The sequence below is a fragment of the Eretmochelys imbricata genome, chromosome 9, assembly GCF_965152235.1.
Source record: "Eretmochelys imbricata isolate rEreImb1 chromosome 9, rEreImb1.hap1, whole genome shotgun sequence".
Taxonomy (NCBI): domain Eukaryota; kingdom Metazoa; phylum Chordata; order Testudines; family Cheloniidae; genus Eretmochelys; species Eretmochelys imbricata.
This window is the reverse complement of record NC_135580.1, coordinates 48,317,312-48,341,324: the sequence shown is the minus strand read 5'-3', so window position 1 is coordinate 48,341,324 and position 24,013 is coordinate 48,317,312. Positions and strand designations below refer to the sequence as shown.

General features: G+C 41.4%; 1 protein-coding gene across 5 annotated transcripts in view; it reads right to left on the bottom strand.

Moving 5' to 3' along the window:
- STAG1 (STAG1 cohesin complex component) overlaps positions 1 to 24,013 on the bottom strand; it is a 373,810-nt gene that overhangs the window by 156,700 nt on the left and 193,097 nt on the right. For all 5 annotated transcript variants that reach the window (XM_077825490.1, XM_077825488.1, XM_077825489.1 and 2 more), the window contains 3 exons: positions 17,393 to 17,491; positions 10,433 to 10,512; positions 3,714 to 3,821 (listed from right to left, as the gene is read on the bottom strand). In XM_077825490.1, the coding sequence (XP_077681616.1) occupies positions 3,714 to 3,821; positions 10,433 to 10,512; positions 17,393 to 17,491 (287 nt within the window). The remainder of the gene's footprint in view (positions 1 to 3,713; positions 3,822 to 10,432; positions 10,513 to 17,392; positions 17,492 to 24,013) is intronic.

Genomic DNA, 24,013 nt, shown 5'->3' with positions numbered 1-24,013 from the left:
CTTTTAGATGGATATCGGGCTCCTTCTTTGTCCTAGGTTTGAAGGACTTGCAGATACGACACTTATCGCTTATGGCCCCTCGCCTAAGCGCCTTAGGCAGCTGGTATATGGAGCACTGAGGGGCATAGGCTATTTGCAGCGATTGCAGGCTTAAAGCCTGAGGGATTGGGGCATGCTCCATCCCCCGGCTGAGTCCCGTTCGGGACTATGAGAACTTCAAGAACTACATCTCAGGGTAACTAACTGTAACAACAACGATCTACAACTACACTACAAGTTCTACAGAGTTTGTATGAACAGAGAACGAGACAATGCTAGCTGAAGCAGCGGATGTTCCAGTACCGTCACTGGTGGCAAGAAGGAACTGAGGGTGGAGGGAGCCGGCAGCACCCCTTATACTGCAGCATGTACGCACCGCTCCGGGGATGCCAGAGCCAGTCCCCTACGGATACTGCCGAGGGAAAAACTTCTGGAACCGGTGCATGTAGCGAGCACACACACCTAATATGGAGTGAACATGAGCAATCACTCGAACAAGAACCTAAAGCTTCAGGGCACAAGCTAATCACTAATAGCTTGGGGTTAGGAAGAAACTAATCTATAATTATACATTATGTGATTTCTTACACTTCCTCTAAAAAACCTGGTACTGACCACTATTAGAAACAAGATACTGGATTAGATGGACCCTCTGGCCTTATCTGGTATACCAGTTTCTGTGTTCTTCTGTGTTGGCAGATGCCTAAGGAGTGAGGATTGGCTGTAGGAACTTTACTGACCCTACCTGGCTTGATAGGGATTTCAGGTACTCTCCTCATCACATCACCACAAATTTTTCCTGCAGATTTTAGGTGTTGCTATGACACAGAAGCAGCTAACAAAGGGTTCACTATTCTGTGTCAGCAACCCCATTCATTACAATAAAAACATTGCTGTCATAGAATTTATCTATCTAGAATGTTGTGTGAAGTATCAAATGAAAGCTTATATAATACTGGTCATCATAAACATTGAGAGACGTATCTACAGTTGATATGTAGAGAGTGATGTGTACATACTAAAAATATGTTGTAATCTGTATAACCAGGACAAGTTGCAACAGGTTTTTTTCCAGACAGGAGATAAGATGTCACATGTAAATTAAGCCAACATAACGGAAGCCCCATTTGCATGTGAAGTCTGGAGGAAAAACAGGTGGATGGGGATGGGGATGTGAAACCAAGAGTGGAGGGCACACTGGAGAACAAGCAGTGGTGGAGAAGAGTCTTGTCTGGGGATGCATTTCAAAAGGGGCATGGTGGTGATGAAAGATACATTTCACATTTTATTTATGGTACCAATTTTCTTCTACTTTGCAAACATTGTAAACTGCAGAACTGAGCAACACAGTTATGGTTTTTCCTTCAATACTTTTGTCCTTCAAGGACACATTTATAGGCAGGCCCATCAACAGAAATTCTGGGCACCAGGGCTATCCCTAAGGGGGACAGGGCCTATGGCGGAAGTGACAAATCTGTCACTTCTGGGACTGCTCGTCACTCCTAGGCGTGCACGACCGCTCTGGGCCCCGCGGACCAGTGCGATTGGCCAGTGTGGTCTCGCGCGTCTAGGAGCCCTGCAGCTTGACCGGGCAATTTAAAAGGGCCCAGGGCTCCTGGCTGCCACCGCAGGCCCCCAGGCCCTTTTAAATCACCTGGGCCCCTGGGCAATTGCTCCCTTTGCCCGCCCCCCCCCACACTTTGGTGGGCCTGTTTATAGGAAATAGGATAACATTACTTTCAAAAGAGACTTTCAGAAGAGACTTTCCACACTGGGAGAAATTGTCATGTTACACAAACAAATTTATCTTTCAGATTTTTTCATAGTTGTTTTGCCACATTTGTTAATTACTGAAGATATTTTACTACAATGTATAAAAACTCTTTTCCATTATCTATCATGCAATAAGGTCATATTACTGAATTTGCATCACATCCACTTTCATAGTAAAAGACTGATACCACAAGCACAGAATCATGTTTTTTGTGCCTGATCAAGGAGGAAATCTAGGGTATTATTGGGGGAAAAAACACCCTCATTTTCAAAATGCAAACAAAGGGAACACAAAATATCGCTGGTGAAATAAACAGCTGGTTGTATATAAGGCCTTTTCTTTCAAGTGTCTTCTGGTTTGAAAAATTCCATTAAAATGAATTCTTATACAAAAAAAATTCTGTAAAAAGTTGCAAAAATCTTTAACAATCTTTAACAATCTTTAATTTAACAATTCTAAAAATGGGGATGGGAAAATTAATATTAAAGACTTCAGAGTGTTAAAAATATTGTTCTGGTCTAGACTGCAAAGGAACAACCAGTTGAGATCTGGCCCTTTGTATTTGAGTTAGCTGCTCTCCCATGCTATACAGCAGAGTGAAGGAAAAATCTTCAACACCTCTGATCACCTGGCATCAAAGGTATCTAGCTACCACTAATAATTCACTCAATTTTTTGACATGCAAGAAAATGACCAGAGAGGTAGTTTTTAAAATAAGAAAATCCTGTTAAAATTGCTAAATTTGGAAGTAAATTGGTATCCTATTATTTCAAAGTTGAGTAAAATAAATGCCTTTAAAATAATAACTGTATATTATACAATCATGTAGGCATGTCCACAATTTGTAGTACCAGAAGCTACAATAAAAACCCAACACAAACTCAAGAGATTTGCACATAAATTAACAAATCTTTACAAACAAGTACATACAATCATATTTGTTTGTACTTTAATGTCCTAAATTAATAGAAATTACTGTCTAAACTGTACAGCAAGAAAAGCACGATATAAATCCTGATTTATCGAAGCACTTAAGTAGATGCTTAACTTTAAGCATTGTGACAAAGTTCCTCCTCTACCTTGGTGGGAATTGTGCTTATTGGCGGATTTGCTCGCCTCGGAGATTCACGGCAGCCCTCAGTTTCGCCGTTTTCGTGAACCCAGTCCAGATCAACTTCTCCTATGTCTGACCAGGAGTTGGGAGGATTTGGGGGGAACCCGGGCCCGCCCTCTACTCTGGGTTCCAGCCCAGGGCCCTGTGGAATGCAGCTGTCTAGAGTGCCTCCTGGAACAGCTGTGCGACAGCTACAACTCCCTGGGCTACTTCCCCATGTCCTCCTCCCAACACCTTCTTTATCCTCACCATAGGACCTTCCTCCTGGTGTCTGATAATGCTTGTACTCCTCAGTCCTCCATCAGTACACGTTCTCACTCTCAGCTCCTAGCGCCTCTTGCTCCCACCTCCTCGCACGTGCACCACAAACTGAAGTGAGCTCCTTTTTAAACCCAGGTGCCCTGATTAGCCTGCCTTAATTGATTCTAGCAGCTTCTTGATTGGCTGCAGGTGTTCTAATCAACCTGTCTTGTTTCTAGAAGGTTCCTGATTGTTCTGGAACCTTCCCTGTTACCTTACCCAGGGAAAAGGGACCTACTTAACCTGGGGCTAATATATCTGCCTTCTATCACTCTCCTGCAACCATCTGGCCCGACCCTGTCACAGCATGCAAGTACTCCTATTGAAAGTCAGTGCTTAAAAAGTTAAGCTTGTGATTAAGTGCTTTGCTGAATCAGGCCATACTTACTATACATCAACCTGTCACTTCTAGATCTCACTAGGCATTTCTGGTCTCAGGAAGCTATCATGAATCTGTTTCTCATTCCAGGATGAGAGGTAGCTTACTTTTTGTGAAGGAACTCTCCAGCTGCTACTGCAACCGGCCGGTGTGCTGAATACACCAAGTGATAAACATTCTCACAGTCTTCATTGGACAGAGCTTCTTCACTTCCACTGAAAAAGTCAGAAAGTAACACCTGAACCAAAACAAATGTTTAATTTCAGTTCCACCACCTCCCATAAGTAACTTTTATGATAGACAGTTTATATAAATACAGGGTTACCTGGGCCTCATCTAAACCCCACAGAAATTAATGGGACATTAACTTCAGTGGGCTTTGGATTAGGCCCCAAAAATTTTTAAACACTTCACCACCAAAAAAACCCCACCTTTGAGTTAAAGTGGCTGCTTCTTATGAATGTACTACACTAGGAAATGGTTAAACATTTTCTTAGAACTAAAAATGTTGCCATTCAAATTTAATAATTTGCCAATATTTTAAGAGGCTTCTTTTGGGGAAAAAAATCTAAAATTTTGCTTCTATTGAAGTGTACACATTTCAGAATTTACCAAAATAGTTACAACTAATGCAGTAGTTCAGACTGAGAAGGCATTGTAAATGTTCATTTAGACTTGAACATTAATTTCTCCCAGAAAATTTATTTTGGGCTGAGATGCCACACACATAGATTCAGCCAAAGATAAACTATTTTTGGAAAGTGGGCTCAAAATCCATTTAACCTTTCTGAGATAACCATTAAAAAACCCTGAACTTAAAATCAAAACCAAAAGAGTGATCTAATCACAATACCTTTTGCACGAAGATAAAACTCGTGGGGCCAGAATCTCCATTTTCAGCTATGCCCTTTGCACTGCTCTGGATTGCTGTAAACGTTCAGCTCAGAACTCCTTGGTAGTGGGAAGAGGGGAAGGCAATGCGCACCTCCCCCCAACACTCTCATATAGGGATGGGGCGGAGCTCTTGCTTTGTCAATCCTCAACTATTATTTGGGGTCTAAATCATGATTTTTCCTCTCTTGAGATTGGCAACATTGTTGATGATCCATAGAGTGTAAGGCTAGAAGGGACCACTAGGTCATCTGATCTGTATATCACAGGACAAAGCATTCCACACAGACTACCCCTGGGGCACTCTATCATGGGAAGCAGTGACTATAAAAAAGATTTGGGGCTTCTGATGGATAATCAGCTGAACATGAGCTCCCAGTGTGACACTGTGGCAAAAGGGCTAATGGGATCATAAGAACTAAGAATGGCCATACCGGGTCAGACCAAAGGTCCATCTAGCCCAGTATCCTGTCTTCCGACAGTGGCCAATGTCAGGTGGCCCAGAGGAAATGAACAGCTAATCATCAAATAATCCATTCCCTGTTGTTCATTCCCAGCTTCTGGCAATGCATAAACAGGGGAATCTGGAGAGGAGTAGAGAAGTTATAATTGTATTTGGCATTGGTGTGACCACTGCTGGAATACTGTGTCCTGTTCTGGTGTCAACAATTCAAGAAGTACGCTGATAAACTGAAGAGTGTTCAGAGAAGAACCACAAGAATGATGAAAGGATTAGGAAAACAGCCTTATAGTGATAGACTCAAAGAGCTGAAGCTATTTAGTTTCACAAAGAGAAGAATACGGGTGACTTGTTTACAGTCTCTAAGTCTCTACATGGGGAACAAATATTTAATAACGAGCTCTTCATTCTAGCACAGAAAGGTAGAACGTGATACATCTGGAAGTTGAAGCTAGACAAATTCAGACCAGAAATAAGGTATAAATGTTTAAAAGTGAGAGTAATTAACTATTGGAACAACTTACCAAGGGTCATGGGAGATTCTCCATCACAGACAAGGTCACGGTGGATTCTCCATCACTGACCATTTTTAAATCAAGATTGGATGTTTTTCTAAGAGATATGCTGTAGGAATTATTCTGGGAAGTCCTACGGCCTGTGTTACGTAGGAGATCATACTAGGTGATCACAACGGTCCTTTCTGGCCTTAGAATCTACAAATCTGTACTGAATCCAATAACTTGTGTTTGATTAACCTGTATCTTCCAGACAGATAACCAGTTCTGATTTGTAGGCATCAAGAGATGGAGAATCCATCACTTCCGTGATATTTGATTCCAGTGGTTAATCACCTTCATTGTTCAAAAGGTGTGCCTAATTTTTAATTTGAATTTGTCTGTGTTCACCTTCCAGCCACTGGGTCTTGTTATGCCTTTCTCTGATAAAAAGCCTGTAAGTACACAGTATTTTCACTCTGTAAAGGTAGCTGTACACTGTAATCAAGCCATTTATCAATCTTTTTGATAAGCTGAACTGATTGAACTTCTTTAAGTCCCTCATTGTGAGGATTTTGGGAGGGGGTGGGGGTGGCTCTTTTCTACACTCTCCAGTTTTTCAACATCATTTTAAAATGTGGACACCAGAACTGTATGCATTATTCCAATATCTGTCTCACCAATGCTGTATACAGAGGTAAAATTACTTCCCTACTTCTACTCATTACTCCCCTATTTATATATCGCATGATTGTATTAGCCCTATTTGCCACAGCATTACACTGGGAGCTCATGTTTAGTTGCTTGTCCACTATGACCTCTAAACACATTTCAGAGCCACTGCTTCGGAGCATATAATCCCCCATTCTGTAGGTATTACCTGCATTCCTTGCTACAAGCTGTATGACGTTGCATTTGGCTGTATTAAACCAAACTTTGTTTGCGTGGGCCCAGTTTACCAAGTGACCCAAATCACTATGGATATGTCTACACAGCAAAGAAAAACCTGCAGTTGGTCCATGCTAACTGACTCGGGCTTGTGGGACTGTTTCATTGCTGTATAGACTTCTGGGCTTGGGTGGGAGCCCAGGCTCTACGACCCTGCAGGGTGGGAAAGTCCCAGAGCCTGGACTCCATCCCAAGCTCGGAAGTCTACAAAACAATGAAAGAGCCCTGCAGCCCAAGCCCCACAAGCATGAGGCAGCTGGCATGGGGCAGCCGTGCGTTTTCCTTTGCTGCATAGATGTACCCTCAGTATGTCTGTCCTGTCCTCATAATTGTTTACCAATCAACCAATCTTTGTGCCAGTTACATATTTTATCAGCAGTAATACTATGCTTACTTCCAGATCACTGAAGAAACATGGAATAGGCTACTGATCTCTGTGGAACCCCACTATAAACACCCTCATTAAATGAAGATTCTGCATTAATTACTTTTTGATATCTATCGGTTATCTAGTTCCTAACGTGTGCTTTACTGATACTGCATAGTACTAATTTTTAATTAGAATGTCATGTGGTAGTAAGTCAAATACATCTACACAATTAACTTCATCAACCAAACTTGCAGTCTCATCAAAGAATGAAATCAGGTTTGTCTGACAAGCCCTATTTTTCATAAAACCATCTTGACTGGCATTAATTATATGCCTGGCCTTTAATTTTATCATCACTTGAATCCTGTATCAATTTTTCCATAATTTTGTCTAGGACTCATGTCATGTTCACTGGCCTATAGTTAGCTGGGTCATCCCAATTGTCCTTTTTGAATACTTGCACAAGGTCAGTTCACTTCCAATCTTCTGAAATTTCCCCAGAATTCCAAGATTAATTAAAAATTAACATTCACGGGCCAGAGATCTCCAGCCAACTCTTTTAGGACTCTTAGGTGCAGTTATCCAGGCAGGCTGATTTAAAACATTTATCCCTAGTAGATGTTGTCTAATATCTTCCTTAGTTACTAATGGATTGGGAAGTATGTCATCATCCTCATACGATATGGATAGGCTTGGCAGATTTCAATTTTAATAGATATCTGTTGGTAAAGGTCAATTTCAGCTGACACAATGAGATCAATGAAAAAATATCAAATGGTAACAGTCAGTGTGCCTGCAGGGATTGTGTGTCACCTGCCATGCAGGAAGCTTTCTACAACTCTGATGTCATGGCCTACTCGCTCGCTCACTCACTAGCCAGAAGCTGTCACAAGAATGAGTGAGCGGGTCTGTGACAGCGGGGTTATAGAGGGCTCCCTGCATGGCCACAGGGCAGGTGACACCTGATTCCTGCGGGCACAAGGTGCAGGGAAAGGCTGCAGTCCTGGTAGGGCAGAGCAGATACCTCTGGCCAAGACAGCAAGGAGGGGAAGCAAGATGAGCCACTGGTCAGGGGGAATTACTTAATGGCTCCTGGTGTAGGGTAGGGACCTCTCTTCAGCCCCCTCTCACTCATCAGCTGGGAATAGCTCTTGCACTTCAGGCTGGTGAGTGAGTGAGGCACTGTTCACATCCTGACTCAGCAGAGCAGAAAATCCTGACCAGGACCACGACGAAGAGGAGTCATCATTGTCCCCAGCTGCAGAGGTGGCTGACCCACTGCTGAATGACTCTGTGCCCACCTCCACGGACAGAGACTTGTCTTCCTTTTCACAGCCCTGGCAGGGAGGGCTCTGTTCTGACCCTGCAGCCTTCCCCGCATCTTGCGCCTCCAGGGATCAGGTGTCACCGATCAAGAGGTAAGTCCTCTGCAACTCTGATGTCATGGCCCTGCTCCATCACTCACCAGCCAAAAGCATGGGAATGGTCCCGGAGCCTTAACTGTTCAGCAGCTGGGTGGCCTCCCCGTGACCAGGGGCTTGTCCTCCTCTTTACAATCCTGACCAGGGGCCTCTGCTCCTCTGAGCCAGGACCACAGCCTCCCTTACTCTGGAGCCTTGGTGTCATGCCCCACAGCTGCACTGGGAACTCTCCCACTGGCAGAGATGCCCTAACCCCAATTCCCCCCCCCCCCAACTCTAAAATAAAATAGTTAAAAATAGGGGGAAAAAATCTTAAAAATAAAAATTGGTAAAAATGGTCAAAACTAGAAAAAAAAGTAAAAATCAAGCTATGCCACCCCTACATATGGGTACATCATCATCCTGCTACTTTCCAAATAGAAAACACAAATATTTATTCAACATTCTGCTTTTTCTGCATCATTAACAATTCTACCCTCTCCATCTAATAATGGACCTACACTATTGCTATTATTTCCCTTTTTCCTAATATATTTTTAAAACTCCTTATTGTCCTTAGTCGTGCCAGCCAGAGATTTTTCCCTCATCTCTTTCATTTCCCTTATGTATTTTCTGCACATCATAACTTCTAATTTATATGGATTGCTATCTATTTCCCAGCCCTAGAGAGCCAAGCAACACTTCTCACAGCTTTCGTACATTCTGGATTATTCTCAAACCCTGTTTCTATGCTCCACACCCAGACAGATGTGGAAGCCTTAATGTTATCCTCCAGTGAAAATCTTACTAGACACTTATTACCAATCTCCTACATTATCCCCACTCACGTTGCAAGTTTTGAACCCGTCTCTTAGCTCTAGAAACCTACTTGGATTCTTCATCAAGGACCTGATCCAATCTCAATGAAGTCAGTAGAAAAATTCCTACTTAATTCACTGGGCTTTGGATCATGACCCAAAGGACAAGCCTCATGAAACATTCCTCCTAGCAGCAAAAACCTGCTTGATCTCTCCTGTTATCATACAGTCAAGACCATGGCTTACCTCATACTGCCTTAATCCTCCCTATCCCAGTTTTCAAGCAATGTTTCCTTCCCTAGATACAAACCAGGGAATTTAACATGAAGTATCTTTACTTCAGAGTTAAGGTTAAACTAAAGAAATCTAAACATGTTGAGGTATATTAACAAACTAGTTATCAGATTTCTTTGAAAATTCATTCTATACTTATACTTTGAGTGCCATAAATCTGGAAACAATTCACTGTATCATTAACATTTAACAGAGATGCTTAATCCTTACTTCAACCTTAACTGTAGAGTTGTGCCCAGAATTGTCATCACAATTTTGGGGAATTAATTTTTTTGTATTGAGTTTTCAAAAAATTTAGATAATGTGCCATCAGTTTGTTTTATGTAAATCATGATCTTTATTTTTTTCAGATATTACAGTGACAGCACACAAACATCATAATATTTTGAAAAGTCATTTTTCTTGAATTATAACAAGTATTGGTCTCAATTCAATATTGGGCACTTTCAAGGATGAGAACTTTAGGTTCTGCCAGACATGAACACACAAACAATATTACATACTGAATTATTACTTTTTTTTTTAAATTAGGGATTTTCAGTGTGTATTTAACAAAAACATATCTTCCATTTTATGCTTCAGTGTGTTTTTTTTTAATCTACACTACAGTTTTTCTTCATTCATGTATGTGCATATACAGATGCAGCATTTTATATTATGAAATATATTCTTAAATTTGGAAATTTCCTATTGTGTTTTTGTATCTTTGACTTGAAAACAGAACAGAATTAAAGTTGCAAAGTTAAGGTTACCAGAGCATATCCTGACTTTAGTGTGGTTAAATTCTCAGTTGAACTTCGCACGCAAGTAGCTTTTGGCATTTAAAAGAAAAAAAGAACAGAGAACATAGTTAAAATGATCTGCTTGTACCGTCAGTCTATTTTGCCAGTCTGGATTTGTTTGTAACAGTGGATACACTGAAACTACTGACACCAAAGAGTTAGTAAATTTCTGAATTTCACCAGGGTATTTTTATGCAGCCATTTATCCTATTCCAACTTCTCCAAAAATTGCTCAGTGAAATTATGACATTTAATCCACCTTCAGTGCTATAAGTCCTTCATAATACGCATGAGAAATCTAAACCTGATACATATTCCTGGCAAAAGTGCTTCTCATAGTGAATTATGCTAACTTTGAAAAATACTCACTGAAGTATTAGAGTGACTAATCGAATGGCTTCCACAGCAACATCATATTCCTTATCAAGTGTCATTGATACAATGCGATCCTGAAAAATAGTTGTATTAGAATGACAACACACACACAACGTTTTCAGAAAATGAATATTTAAGTTACAAAATAAACAGTCTTTGATGGACATACCTTTCCACAGAAACATGATAACCATCTGACTTCTCTAGAACATGCTAAGTTCATCTAGTACAATGTGCCTTCGTGGTGATAGATATGTCAGGTTCTGTATGTCCTGAATTTAACACTGTACATGCAACAGGAATGGGAACATGTGTCAAGGAACTTTCCCCTCCTACCATCCCATGCAGATGTCAGGCAAACTCAGGCTGGGGAACTGAGGCACTACTCTGAGCTAGTGTCTCCTCAGTACCAGCCTGCTGAAAGGGGATTGGGTTGGGCTGGATGAGGGCATGGCTGTGGCCCCAATTTCTTTCCTTCACAATGACCAATAGAGCTTCAGTAGTGCATTTGGGGCAGGGTGTATGCATGTGAAAAGGAGCACTGTGCAGAGAATCTCACCTGAAGCAGCTGCTGCAGCATGGCCCTTTGCATGCCCATGACTTAAGCCACCATCTGGCCTCAATAATTATCCCACATGCCTTCCATAAGAAATGTGAGGAATTTGGTGGTACAACTATGGATTTTCCCTCTCTCTCTCTGTCAGTGGTGGATTAGCCACCGGACCAACGGGGCCCATGCTCAGGGGCCCTGGCCAACTGGAGGGGCCCCAGAAAAATGGGCACCTACACACACCACCCAGCGCTCCTACCGGGGAGTGGAGTCAGGGCAGGGGAGCTTGCCCCACTCTGCCTGCCTGGTGCTCATGAGGGGGAAGCCTCTGAGCCACGACCCTGCTCCCCGGCAGAAGTGCCAGGAGAGTGGAAGGAAGCCTCTGCACCCTGACACAGCTCCCCAGCAGGACTGCTGGGTGGGGACAGGACAAGCCCCTGCACTCTGACCACATTTCCCCAGCAGCAGCGCGGAGAGGGGGTGGGGATGGGACTGCAGGCTGAAGGGGTGGGGAGGGGCCCCCACTTGCTCTGGTCCAGGGCCCCACTAATCCATCTCTGCTCTCTGTGAACACCAGCAGACCAATGGCCAATTCAATGGCAGGATTTTCAAGCTTTTGAGGAGTTCCTCTACTGGTTCCTTACTTTCCTTTCCCAGTTTGATTTCTTTCAGCTTGAAACAAACACCCTCCTTGTCTGCAGAGATGTCTGTTGATCCCTGGAACACAATTTCTTTTGGGTCTTGATACATTGTTCAAGCAACAGAAAAACTGGGGACATAATTTTCTGAGACTTGGCTTACTCTAGAACAGACCTTGGGTTTTGTGATATGCTACTGTTAAAATACCTGGGCTGAGAAAGAACAGAAGAGAGCTAACTAAAAGGAATGAAAGGGGGACTAGGGAGTGAAATTAAGAATGGCCATGAATTGAGCAAATCAATTCCTGGTCCCCATGCCCTTCCAGAATTCCAAGGGACAATGGCTCTAAGTACCCAAAAGCATAAGCTGATATCTGCACATTTAACCTGTGATGCTTAGTACAAATATTTAAGGTGTGTCAAGTGACTGCCCTAAAAAGTTTGTTAATGGAAGCATTGCCTCTTGCTGATCGTGCTTCAGGAGAGTGATCCTTGATCCTAATGGGACAAGGTATCTCTGTTATATCTAGATGCTCCTAAAGATTGTTTGGCGCCTACAAAGAGAAGAAAACAGTGGAATGATTTTCCAGAAAGGAGATTTCCTTTCCAAATACAATTTGAAAATTCTGTGAAAGTCCAGAGTGAGTAAGAGTTTCTTTTTGTGAACTACTGTTAAGGGCATAAGCTTGGAAAAGAAATATTTTGTATTAAGTGGGAAATGCAGTGACATCTTTGGTAGGAAACTGGGATAGATATGACAAACCATCTTATCCTTAGTGGTTAGATGGAAGGCGAGAGACCTCAGTGCTGCTAGTTTCCTCTTAGTCCTGGCCAAGGAAATGGCCACTAAGAAAATAATCTCAGGGAAAGGGAAATTCAAATCTACTGTCCTCAAAGGATCAAATGAAAGTTCACATAACCTCTAACAGCAAATTTTAAATACCACAATATCATGGGCCACTGTCGGGGGAGCTAAAGAACTTCTGATGGTGGTGATGAATGTCTTGCAGGCCAATAAATGGCTCAAAGTTCCAATATATTTACAGGGAGAATAACCTCCCATGTCATCCATAACTCCTGAGCCTGAATGCATCCCAAATGTGCACCGAAGCCCATGATGCATATAATCTGCTAGAAGAGTCAACGTTGAATCCCTTTGCAGATGTTCTGGAGAGCCATCCACCAGCCTAGGATTGGAAGCGCTCATATAGGTGTGCAAATCAACATGCCTGTTTGAACAGTATACTGAGAAAAGGCCTGCAGGCATCTGAGGTGAAGTCAGGCATGCTCAGTCATGTGCCCCACAAGTTGGAGGTAAGAATGTCCTGTTAACCTCAAGTGCAACCTGAGGACTTTACAAAGGGTGACTATGGACTGGAACCCATCTGTCAGGAAGTAAGCTATCGCCTTTGTGGCATCAAGATCTGCCCCCATGGACTATATTTGTTGTGTTGGTAGTAATACTGATTTCTCTACCTTTAATTTCAGCCCAGATAAGAGAACAGATCTCTGATCATGAAGATGCTGTTTTGGACTTGTCCCTTTGACGTTCCTTGGACTAGTCAATTATCTCAGTATTTGAACAACAGTATAATGAAGGTGGCCTGCTACCACTGTCATACACTTTGTAAACACCCTATGGGATAGAATCATAGAATATTAGGGTTGGAAAAGACCTCAGGAGGTCATCTAGTCCAATCCCCTGCTCAAAGCAGGGCGAACACCAACTAAATCATCCCAGCCAAGGCTTTGTCAAGCTGGACCTTAAAAACCTCTAAAGATGGAGATTCTACCACCTCCCTAAGTAACCCATTGCAGTGCTTCATCACCCTCCTACTGAGGACAGACTGAAGGGCAGCACTGTGTACTGTTAGTGTGTGTTCCCGACTACGATTCAAAGATATTTTTTGTGGCCGGATGTATTGTCACATGAAGGTAAGCATTAAGCAAACTGAATATAGCACACCAGTTGCCAATCTCCAAAGAAGGAATGATAGATGTGAAGGTAACCATCCTGAAATTTCATTTTCTTGATGGATCCATTCAGTTTTCTCAAATCCAAAATGGACCTCAGATCACCTCCTATACTGGGAATCAGGAAGTAATGGGAATAGAAACCTTTCCCTCTCTGCTGGTAAGGCACTTCCTCTACTGCTCCCAATTCCAAAAGAGACTGCACATCCTGAAGTAATACAGCTTCGTGAGATGAGTCCCTGAAAAGGAACAGGGATGGTGGGGAAAGGGAAGGAAGTGAATTGGATGATGTATCCTTCCTTCACATTGCTACCCAATTCGTAAACGTGTATTGAGACACCTTCATTTGAAGGCTTGCAGTGATAGAGGCCTTTCTACCATATAAGTCTAATATCTTCTGTTTTTTGCCCTTTTCGGCAGCCCTAGACTGAGTCTGCCTTCAGTGCTCATTAGCCACAGTGACTATCTAGGGTTCTGGTACAGGATGGCTGAAAAAATAATCAAATTCCTGCTGAGGAACTTGATAAAGTCTGTCCACATATCTCGCAGTGGGTGGTACAGATTCTGGGGCCTGCCATAGGGTTTTAGCACAGTCTAACAAGGACTCATTAATGGGAAGGGCAACCCTTCCCAGGGCTGCAGTCTATAAAATGTCAAAAAGTTCGTGAGGGTTGTCCAGCAGAACCCCTGCTGGCACAGATGTTAATATGGCCACCCTCCTCCTAAGATCTGAAAAGATCTTAAATGCTTCAGGAGGAGATGAAAACTCCAGCAAATGGTCTCATCAGACAAAAATGAAGACATATATGGTAGAAAATGTGTGGGTTTCTGCCTCAGTTCATTAGTCAGTTCTACGTTGGGGATAGGTGACAAACCAGGAGAAGGTCTTCCCTGACTGGAACAGGTACAGGAGAAGGTGACTTTCTCTTAGTCCAGGGTCTGCACAATCTATGGTGGAGGGCTGGAACAACCCTGTAAGGGTAACACTCTTGCTCCATGTCACAGATGGAGTCCTTCAAATATCATCTATCAGGAGAGCTAAAAGGCCTTTTAGGAGAAACACCTTGTCATTCTCCAAATCTGAAACTGTTTTGGTGGAGCTCTTAGCATGGGCAAAGCATGCTATTGCACCAGCAGCACTGATGCTGAAGCTGGATTTGCTGACCCTGGTGGAAGCAGCTGTGGAAGGTGAAATGCTGACTGATATCCAGACTATGTTGATGGTGCCAATATTACAGGCAGTGCTACAAAGTACACAGTGCCAACAGCGTTTATGTAGATGAAGCCGATGCTATTAATAATACCTCATGGTGCAATACTGGAGAGTCAGGCACAAGAAGGCATAATAGGTCTTTTGCTGTGAAGAATGCCTATCAACATTGAAGTTACTGATATTGGAGGTATGTGCTCCTCAGACTGAAAAAGTGATACCAGACTCAATGATGGCCAAAAATGATGGCTTTCAGCATTCTGAGGAGGTCACGGGAGAAGAAGAGGAGAATCTTTTTTCTCCCGATTTTGGTTTGGGGGCTGGAGCAACTAGAGGTGCACTCCTCATCGAAGAAGTCTCCATCCTCTCATGGTCAGGGTAAGGCTCTGAAAAGGGATGCAGCACCTGCCTTTTCTAGTAAACGTACCTTAAGGTTGAAGTTCCTTTGCTTTTTTTTGTTGTTGGAAAAGAGAGGTACATATTGAATATTTGTCCTTAACATGTTCCTGATCTGAACAAACTAGACAACACAAGTTTATTACTCACAGGAATCATGGCCCTGCAAATGGCACACTGCTCAAATCCTGAGGATCTCTGCATGGAGAGACACCCCCAGCGCAACCTAAATAAACTAACACTAAACACTATCAGAGAGACATGGCGGGTGAGGTAATACCTTTTATTGGACCAACTTCTGTTGGTGAGAGGGACAAGCTTTCAAGCCACACAGAGCTCTTCTTCAGGTCTAGGAAAGGAACTCCCAGCAACACAGCAAAGTACGAGGTAAAACATATTGTTTAGCATAAGTAGTTAGCACATATTGTAAAAGATCATTCAAGGGACCAAAAAAACCTGATGACGGCCTCCAACACAAAAACAAACAAGAAATCATCACATGCTCCCATACACTAGAGGGAAAAACAAAACCCAGGAATGCTACCTGGAAATCACAAGAAATCCAAAACAACTATATATATATAAAAAAAAAAACCTAAAAAAACTGATGACAGTCTCCAACACAAAAACGAACAATAAAAGATATTACCTCACCCACCTTGCCTCTCTAATATCCTGGGACCAACATGGCTACAACTACACTGCATTAAACATTATCAACAACTATTTATAAAGGTTTTGTAGAAGCTGGCTAACAAGGAAAAACAAAGCTCAAGAGCAACAGGAAGCATCAACTCTCACCATGGACAGTGAGAAAGAACTGAGTGGGAGGTGGCAGCCACACCCCTTTTATACTCCAGCTCCATATGTGAGCATAGCAGAGGTGCATGTGTCACTAATACTGCAGGCAAAAGTCTCTGACCTGAATGCATTGGACGCACATACATCTCTACAGTGGAGAGTGTGAATGTGTGTTTGTGTGAATGTTCCCATAGTTAATTTATTACTGCTTTGACGGTTCCAGAAGGACTTTGTACCTACAGAATTAAAAATATGTCAATGGCTATAACTTTAGCCAGATTGTTCCAAAGGGTCTTAATACCGCAGGCACATAAAAGCTTAGGCCTGTGTCACATGATGTGCTCTAATTCTTTCCCACTCCCCTCCCCAGATGCCATGTAGGATGACATCTTGGGCTGGTTATAGCGTGGCTCTGCCTTGAATTGTTTTCTGGCGAGCACTACAGAAAAGTTATTTTTCATTTAAATTATTTTTTCATGACATTTTATTAAATTAGCCCATCTGCCTATTAGCTATTATAAAAAGACCGTGTGTTTTATAACTAAATAAGGTATATGGTAAATCCCAGCAATTCCATCACCCAGTCAGAAACAACCTATTAGGTTGTCCTTTCAAAGAATAGTGTGGAATCATTCCAGAGAAGTACCCTTGGATGAACATTTTACATTACTGATTAACATACTGCATGTTAATTTCAATTATAATGACATTTATGATGTAGATATTGCCTTATTGGGGTGTGCCCTGAGGTCAGTCAGTCATTCATGCTCTCACACACTTTCATTAAAGAGTTATCTTCACGGCATCCCTTTTGATATTAATCTATTAATTATATTAGAAAGTGTGTGTGTGTATATATATATATATACACACATACACACACTCTTAGAGAGTATATATATATATATATATATTATATATGAAAGTAAATATTATAGTACATGAGAAAACCTTCAATGAGCCCTAAAATTCACTGAGATTAAAATATAAAAATCATAGGATTATTTGGTAATGTGAGAGGACAAGTGGGAAAGAAAGAATCATGCCCAGATCTAGTGATATATGTTTGATAAATAACTTCAAAAATAAATGTGCTTGTATCACCCTCATAAATTTCATTCAGAAATATTTCTGCTTCTGAAATAAGTCACATTTCTTTAATTTAAAAGACCAAGAGCCCCTTTCCTACTGAAAACATGATAGTTTCACCACTGTAGCTGGACAGTCCCCATGAAAAGTACTTAATCAGTGGCAGAAGCAGGTGAGTCTCCTTCACATAATTTAATGCACATGACTTAAGAGAAGTGAAACAACTAGATAGATGAGACACAATTCTACAGTTCTATAGTCTTTTCAAAAATCTCATTTCCTCTTTCTACTCTTACCTTGAATCTGTTAGTGAATAGCTCCAGTTTAGGGAACAACTCTCTGTTGGTGTACAGACTCTGTAGAGCTTTCAAACACTTCAACCTCACTTCACCTTGCTAAAGAAAAACACACTAAGATTAGCCAAAATATCCTAATGAAACGCACATGAAGATTAAGTAGCATCCACCTAGTAATCTCTAGTTTTGTTATTCATTTAAAATTCTATGTAAATAAGTTACCAAAACCAACATCGTTAAACAATCTAGCAGTTAAATTAAAATGTATAAAAATAATAGGGAATGTTCTACAAAAACAAGTGTTATAATTCTTCTGCTTCTCTATACAGAAAAGACCCAACCTGCACCACCGAAGTTTATGGAGGCAGGACTGAGTGCAAAGTTGGCTTCTAAAGGTTCTTTCAGTTGATGTTGAAAACAAAACAAACAAACAAAAAAACTGAAAACCAGGAAAAAAAATATAAAAATAATTTGAAACTCTTGTCTGTTGGGGTATCTAAGGGTTAAGTAAAGACCTGGGTAACTGCTATCATGGTAATAGGGAGTAAGGCACAGGCAAGCACTATTTCTTCGCTTGATAGATGAAGTTGCCATCCTTTTCCTTTCCCTTCTGCTTGTTAAGGATAGATAAGTGTCGCAGCTGCATAAGGAATATGGTTGTTTGAAGGAAACCCTTTGCGTGAAGAAGTGTTATCTCCCCCATCCTTTCCTCTCCTGGCTACATCAACGAGCTCAGGGTCATGGCCCCTTCCTCCCTCCCCTGTGAACTGCTGATTAAGGGAACTTGTGGCTACAATTACTGCAAAGAAATGTATCTGCAAGGTAAAAATATCTGTATAATATGCTTAATGCTGTAAACATGGGTGAGTATAATTATATTCAGTATATAGCTATTAATATTCACTATATAGGCATTCATATTATTAAATAAGGGTTTTGGGGGGCATTGTAGTAATGTGGGTATTTACATATTAACTTAGATAAAAGAGTGTGATATGATTAATTTGGGGCTTACTCGACAATTGGGTCGAGGGGAACAAGTACCGCAATAAAGAAGTCCGTTTACTCACTCCACCTCTGGGTCCTCCTGCTCCTGCTTTCCATCTCTAACAATGTCTTCTGAAGATGTACACTGAATATGCAAAAGATTGACCCCCTAGTGAATTTTTTCTCTTTACAATATGAAAGGCTGATCTGACTTTGCTCCATGTTGTGATCTTGGAGAACAGCCATTAGCAGGGGGCATCGGTCAGCTTGTGCAAACTTTCCACAAGTACCGATCTCTTCTCAATGCCTTTTCAAACACACTGTATGGTAAACAAAGCTAAGAAATATAAAAAAGAAAAACCCATCATCTCTAACTCTGAGGAGATGGGGGGTAGATAAGTGCCAATCTAGTGAACCTATCTATCATCAGGAAACAAACTACAGTTAATCAAATGCACCAGGTTCTGGCAAAAAAGTTATCCGCAAAGATTTATAAGCTCTAAGAATCCATGGTGAAAAATACCATGTGTAGGCAATGAAAAGGTTATAATTGGGAATTTACTGCTTAAAAATTCATAATACAGTGTATCTAAGTAAAAATATCATAGAATCATAGAAACGTAGGGCTGGAAGAGACCTCCAGAAGTCATCAAGTCCAGTCCCCAGAGCTGTGGCAGGACCAATTAAACTAAGAACATAGCTGACAGGTGTTTCTCCAAACTATTTTTAAAAAGCTCCAATGATGGGGATTCCACAACCTCCATTTGAAAACCTATTCCAGATCTTAACTATCCTTTAAGTTAGAAAGTTTATCCTAATGTCTAACCTGAATTTTCCTTGCTGCATATTAAGCCCATTACTTCTTGTCCTAACTTCAGTGGACATGAGGGACAACTGATCACTGTCCTCTTTATAACATGTTAGAAGACTGCTATCAGGTTCGCCCTCCGCCTTCTTTTCTCAAAACTAAATGTGCCCAGTTTTTTTAATCTTACCTGGTTTTCTAAATCTTTTATCATTTTTGTTGCTCTCCTTTGGACTTGCTCCAATTTTTCCATATCTTTCCTAAAGTGGGGTGTCCAGAATTGGACATAGTACTCCAGCTGAGGCCTCACCAGTACCGAGTAGAATGGGACAATTACCTCACATGTCTTACACACAAGACTCCTGTTAATACACCCAGAATGATATTAGCCTTTTTCACAGCCACATCACACTGGTGACTCATTCAGTTTGTGATCCACTAGAACCCCCAGATTCTTTTCAGCAATACTACCACCTAGCCAGTTATTCCCCATTTCATATTTGTGCATTTGCTTTTTTCTTCCTAAGTGAAGTACTTTGCACTTGTCTTCATTGAATTTCATCTTGTTTAATTCAGACCAATACTCCGATTTGTCAAGTAATTTTGAATTCTAATCCTGTCCTCCGAAGTGCTTGTAATCCCGCCCATCTTGGTGTTATCTATAAATTATAAGCATACTCTCCACTCCATTAACCAGGTCATTAATGAAAATATTAATGAATACCAAAACCAGAACTGCCCCCGGGGGCCCCACTAGATACACCCTCCCGGTTTGACAGTGAACCATTGATAACTACTCTGAGTATGTCTTTCAACCAGCTGTGCTCCCACCTTTTAGTAATTCTGTCTAGACCACATTTCCCTAGTTTACTTATGAGAATGGGACTCTGCCAAAAGCCTCACTAAAAATCATGATATATCACATCTACTGCTTCCCCCTCCATCCACTAGGCCAGTGAGCCAAAGAAGGAAATTATGTTGGTCTGACATGATTTCTTCTTGACAAATCGATGCCAGATATTCCTTATAACCCTGTTATCCTCCAGGTGTTTACAAATTGATTGTTTAATAATTGTTCCCATACCTTTCCAGGTATCAAAGTGGGCATAAGGCACCCCAGAAAAATAATACAAGTCACTGAAACCTCATGAAAAAGACAGGGTTTGATTCTTGTGTCTGCCTATACTGTGCTCATTGCTGGACCTCAAGGGCTGCTCAAAATAATATATAGAAGTACACAGAAGCAACCCTTGAAGAACTACAGTTACTATTAAAAACAACGAGGAGTCCTTGTGGCACCTTAGAGACGAACAAGTTTATTTGGACATAAGCTTTCGTGGGCTAAAACCCACTTCATCAGATGCATGGAGTGGAACATACAGTAGGGAGGTACAAATATACAGCATATGAAAAGATGGGAGTTGCCTTACCAAGTGAGGGGTCAGTGCTAACGAGCCAATTCAATTAAGGTGGAAGTGGGCTATTCTCAACAGTTGACAAGAAGGGGTGGAAATCACTTTTGTAGCGTTAATGAGGCCGATGTAAACAAGGTGGCCCATTTCAAACAGTTGACAAGAAGGTGTGAGTATCAGCAGGGGGAAATTAGTTTTTGTAGTGACCCATCCACACCCAGTACCAGCAATGCCTCTCTGCCATGTACATTGGCCAAACCGGACAGTCTCTAAGCAAAAGAATAAATGGACACATATCTGACATCAGGAATTATAACATTCAAAAACCAGTAGGAGAACACTTCATTCTCTCTGGACACTCAATAACAGACTTAAAAGTGGCAATTCTTCAACAAAAAAATGTCAAAACCAGACTCCAACGAGAAACTGCAGAACTGGAATTAATTTGCAAACTGGATACCATCAAATTAGGCCTGAATAAAGACTGGGAGTGGATGGGTCACTACAAAAACTAATTTCCCCCTGCTGATACTCACACCTTCTTGTCAACTGTTTGAAATGGGCCACCTTGTTTACACTGGCCTCATTAGCACTACAAAAGTGATTTCCATCCCTTCTTGTCAACTGTTGAGAATAGCCCTCTTCCACCTTAACTGAATTGGCTCATTAGCACTGACCCCCCACTTGGTAAGGCAACTCCCATCTTTTCATATGCTGTGTATTTATACCTCCCTACTGTATGTTCCACACCATGCATCTGATGAAGTGGGTTTTAGCCCACAAAAGCTTATGCCCAAATAAACTTGTTCATCTCTAAGGTGCCACAAGGACTCCTTGTTATTTTTGCTGATACAGACTAACATGGCTACCACTATGAAACCAGTTGCTATTAAGTAACCTCTTTCCTTTTGATGAGCTTTTGCATATTTCTACTCATGAGAGGCTGGTTATTGTCAGTCCTTGGTCGGGTGCCCTCTAGCTTGGATGTTTCTGTGATTACTATTGCAGAGGAAGCTTAAGAGATGACAGACTCTTGTAATGTGATTTCTGTGGTATAGAAAGCATAAGGTAGGTTATTGTAATTCTAGACCATCAAATCTTGGAGAGGTCTCCTCCTGAGACAAGCCTAAGAGGTGACATAAATGGCTAAAGCTATCAGGAAAAATCTTGCAGATATAAAATGATTTTGATACGGCGAGATTGCTGCAGACCTCTCCTTTGACTTGCAGTTCTGGATTCCATACATCTAGAAAGGATATCTGCAGGACGGAAACTAGGGAAAACTTTTCCCAGCTGATCTGAAGATACTGCAGACTGTCTGAATTAATAACCTGAGTAGGTTACTGGATCTAGTTCTTGTCATCCAGTTGTCTGAGTAAGGATAGAAATTGATTTTTCATCTTAAGTGGACAGCCATCATTGCCAAGCACTTGGTGAAAACTGTGTGTGCTGCTGACAGTCCAAATGGCAGGTCCTTGTATTGAAAGTGTCTGTTGCTCATACTAAATGGCTGTATTAGTACATGGAAGTACATGTCCTTTAGGGTGAAAGAACTGTGACAGTCAGAGGGCGGGAGGATGGGGGTGATGTTTCCCAAAGACAGCAGGCAGAATTTATCTTTTGATGAAACTCCTCAGTTTCCACAAGATAATATGGTGGAGAGGTTCTTTCGGATGAGGAAGTGCCTGCTGTAGAAGCTTTTCCTTTGGTACACAGTCTGAACCTCTTCTATGGATCCCTCTGTAGAAGAGAATTCACCTAGAAGTAATATCTCATCAGGATCCCTGAAGAGATGTGGAAGCAGGATTTAGAGGCAGCCTAGAGCTGAAAAGGATGCAGTGAAAACTGAAAAGGATGCAGTAGCCATTCTGCATGATCTGATTTCAAGCTGTTTAGTAGTGGGCCTGCTGGTCCTAAAGGAAAGTAAAGAACACAATGAAATTGGTTCTGTACTCCTGACAAATGCATCAAAACTGAGGAGGCTTAAGACTGGGAGGAACCTCCTGGAGACTGGTGTCTTGCAGACTGGTTTTTAGACTGCTTTCTGGTACACTGGAGAGAATGACTAAAAGTTTCAGAATGTTGACATGGGAACATTGCATTGCCTTTTTTAACAGGAGCTTGAGGACAAGGAGTATTCCTTTTTAAAAGCTGAGCACGATCTTTTAACCTCATGGTAACTACAGGCCTGTTAGTTTGACCTCATTTGTATGTAAGGTCTTGGAACAAATTTTGAAAGAGAAAGTAGTTAAGAAAATAGAGGAATGATGATAACTGGGATAAAATAGAACATGATTTTACAAAAAGTAGATCATGCCAGACCAACCTGATCTCTTTCTTTGAGAAGATAACTGATTTTTTAAGACAAAGGAAATGCAGTAGATCTAATCTACCTGATTTCAGTAAAGCATCTGATACAGTTCCACATGGGGAATTATTAGTTAAATTGGAAAAGATGAGGATTAATATGAGAATTGAAGGGTGGATAAGGAACTGGTTAAAGGGGAGACTACAAGTCATATTGAAAGGTGAACTGTCAAGGCTGAGGGACGTATCTAGTGGAGTTCCTCAGGGATTGGTCTTGGGACCAATCTTATTTAACATTTTTATTAATGACTTTGGTACAAAAAGCAAGGGTGTGCTGAAAAAAATTGTGGATGACACAAAGTTGGGAGGTATTGCTAATATGGAGGAGGACTGGAAAATCATTCAAGAAGATCTGGATGACCATGAAAACTGGAGTGATAGAAATGGGATGAAATTTAATAGTGCAAAGTGCAAGGTCATGCACTGAGAGACTAACAAGAATTTTTGCTATAAACTGGCGACGTATAGCTGGAAGTGACAGAGGAGGAGTAAGACACTCTGTATTGGTTGATCACATGATGACTATGAGCCACCAATGTGATGTGGCCGTGAAAAAGGCTAATGCAATCCTAGGATGCATCAGGTGAGGTATTTCCAGTAGAGGTAGGGAAGCATTAGTGCCATTATACAAGGCACTGGTGAGACTTGATCTGGAATGCTGTGTGCAGTTCTGGTCTTCTACGTTTAAGAAAGATGAGTTCAAACTGCAACAAGTGAAGAGATGGGCTACTATGTTGATCAGAGAAATGCAAAACCTACCTTATGAGAGAAGACTTGAAAAGCTTGGCTTGTATAGCTAACCAAATGAAGGCCGAGGGCAGATATGACTGCTCTCTATAAATACACCACAGGGATAAATATCAGGGAGGGAGAGGAGTTATTTAAGTTAAGCACCAATGTTGACAAGAACAAATGGATATAAAGTAGCCATCAACAAGTTCAGGCTTCAAATTAGACAAAGGTTTCTATCCATCAGAGGAATGAAGTTCTGGAACAGCGTTCCAAAGGGAGCAGTGGAGGCAAAAAACCTAACTGGCTTCAAGACTGAGC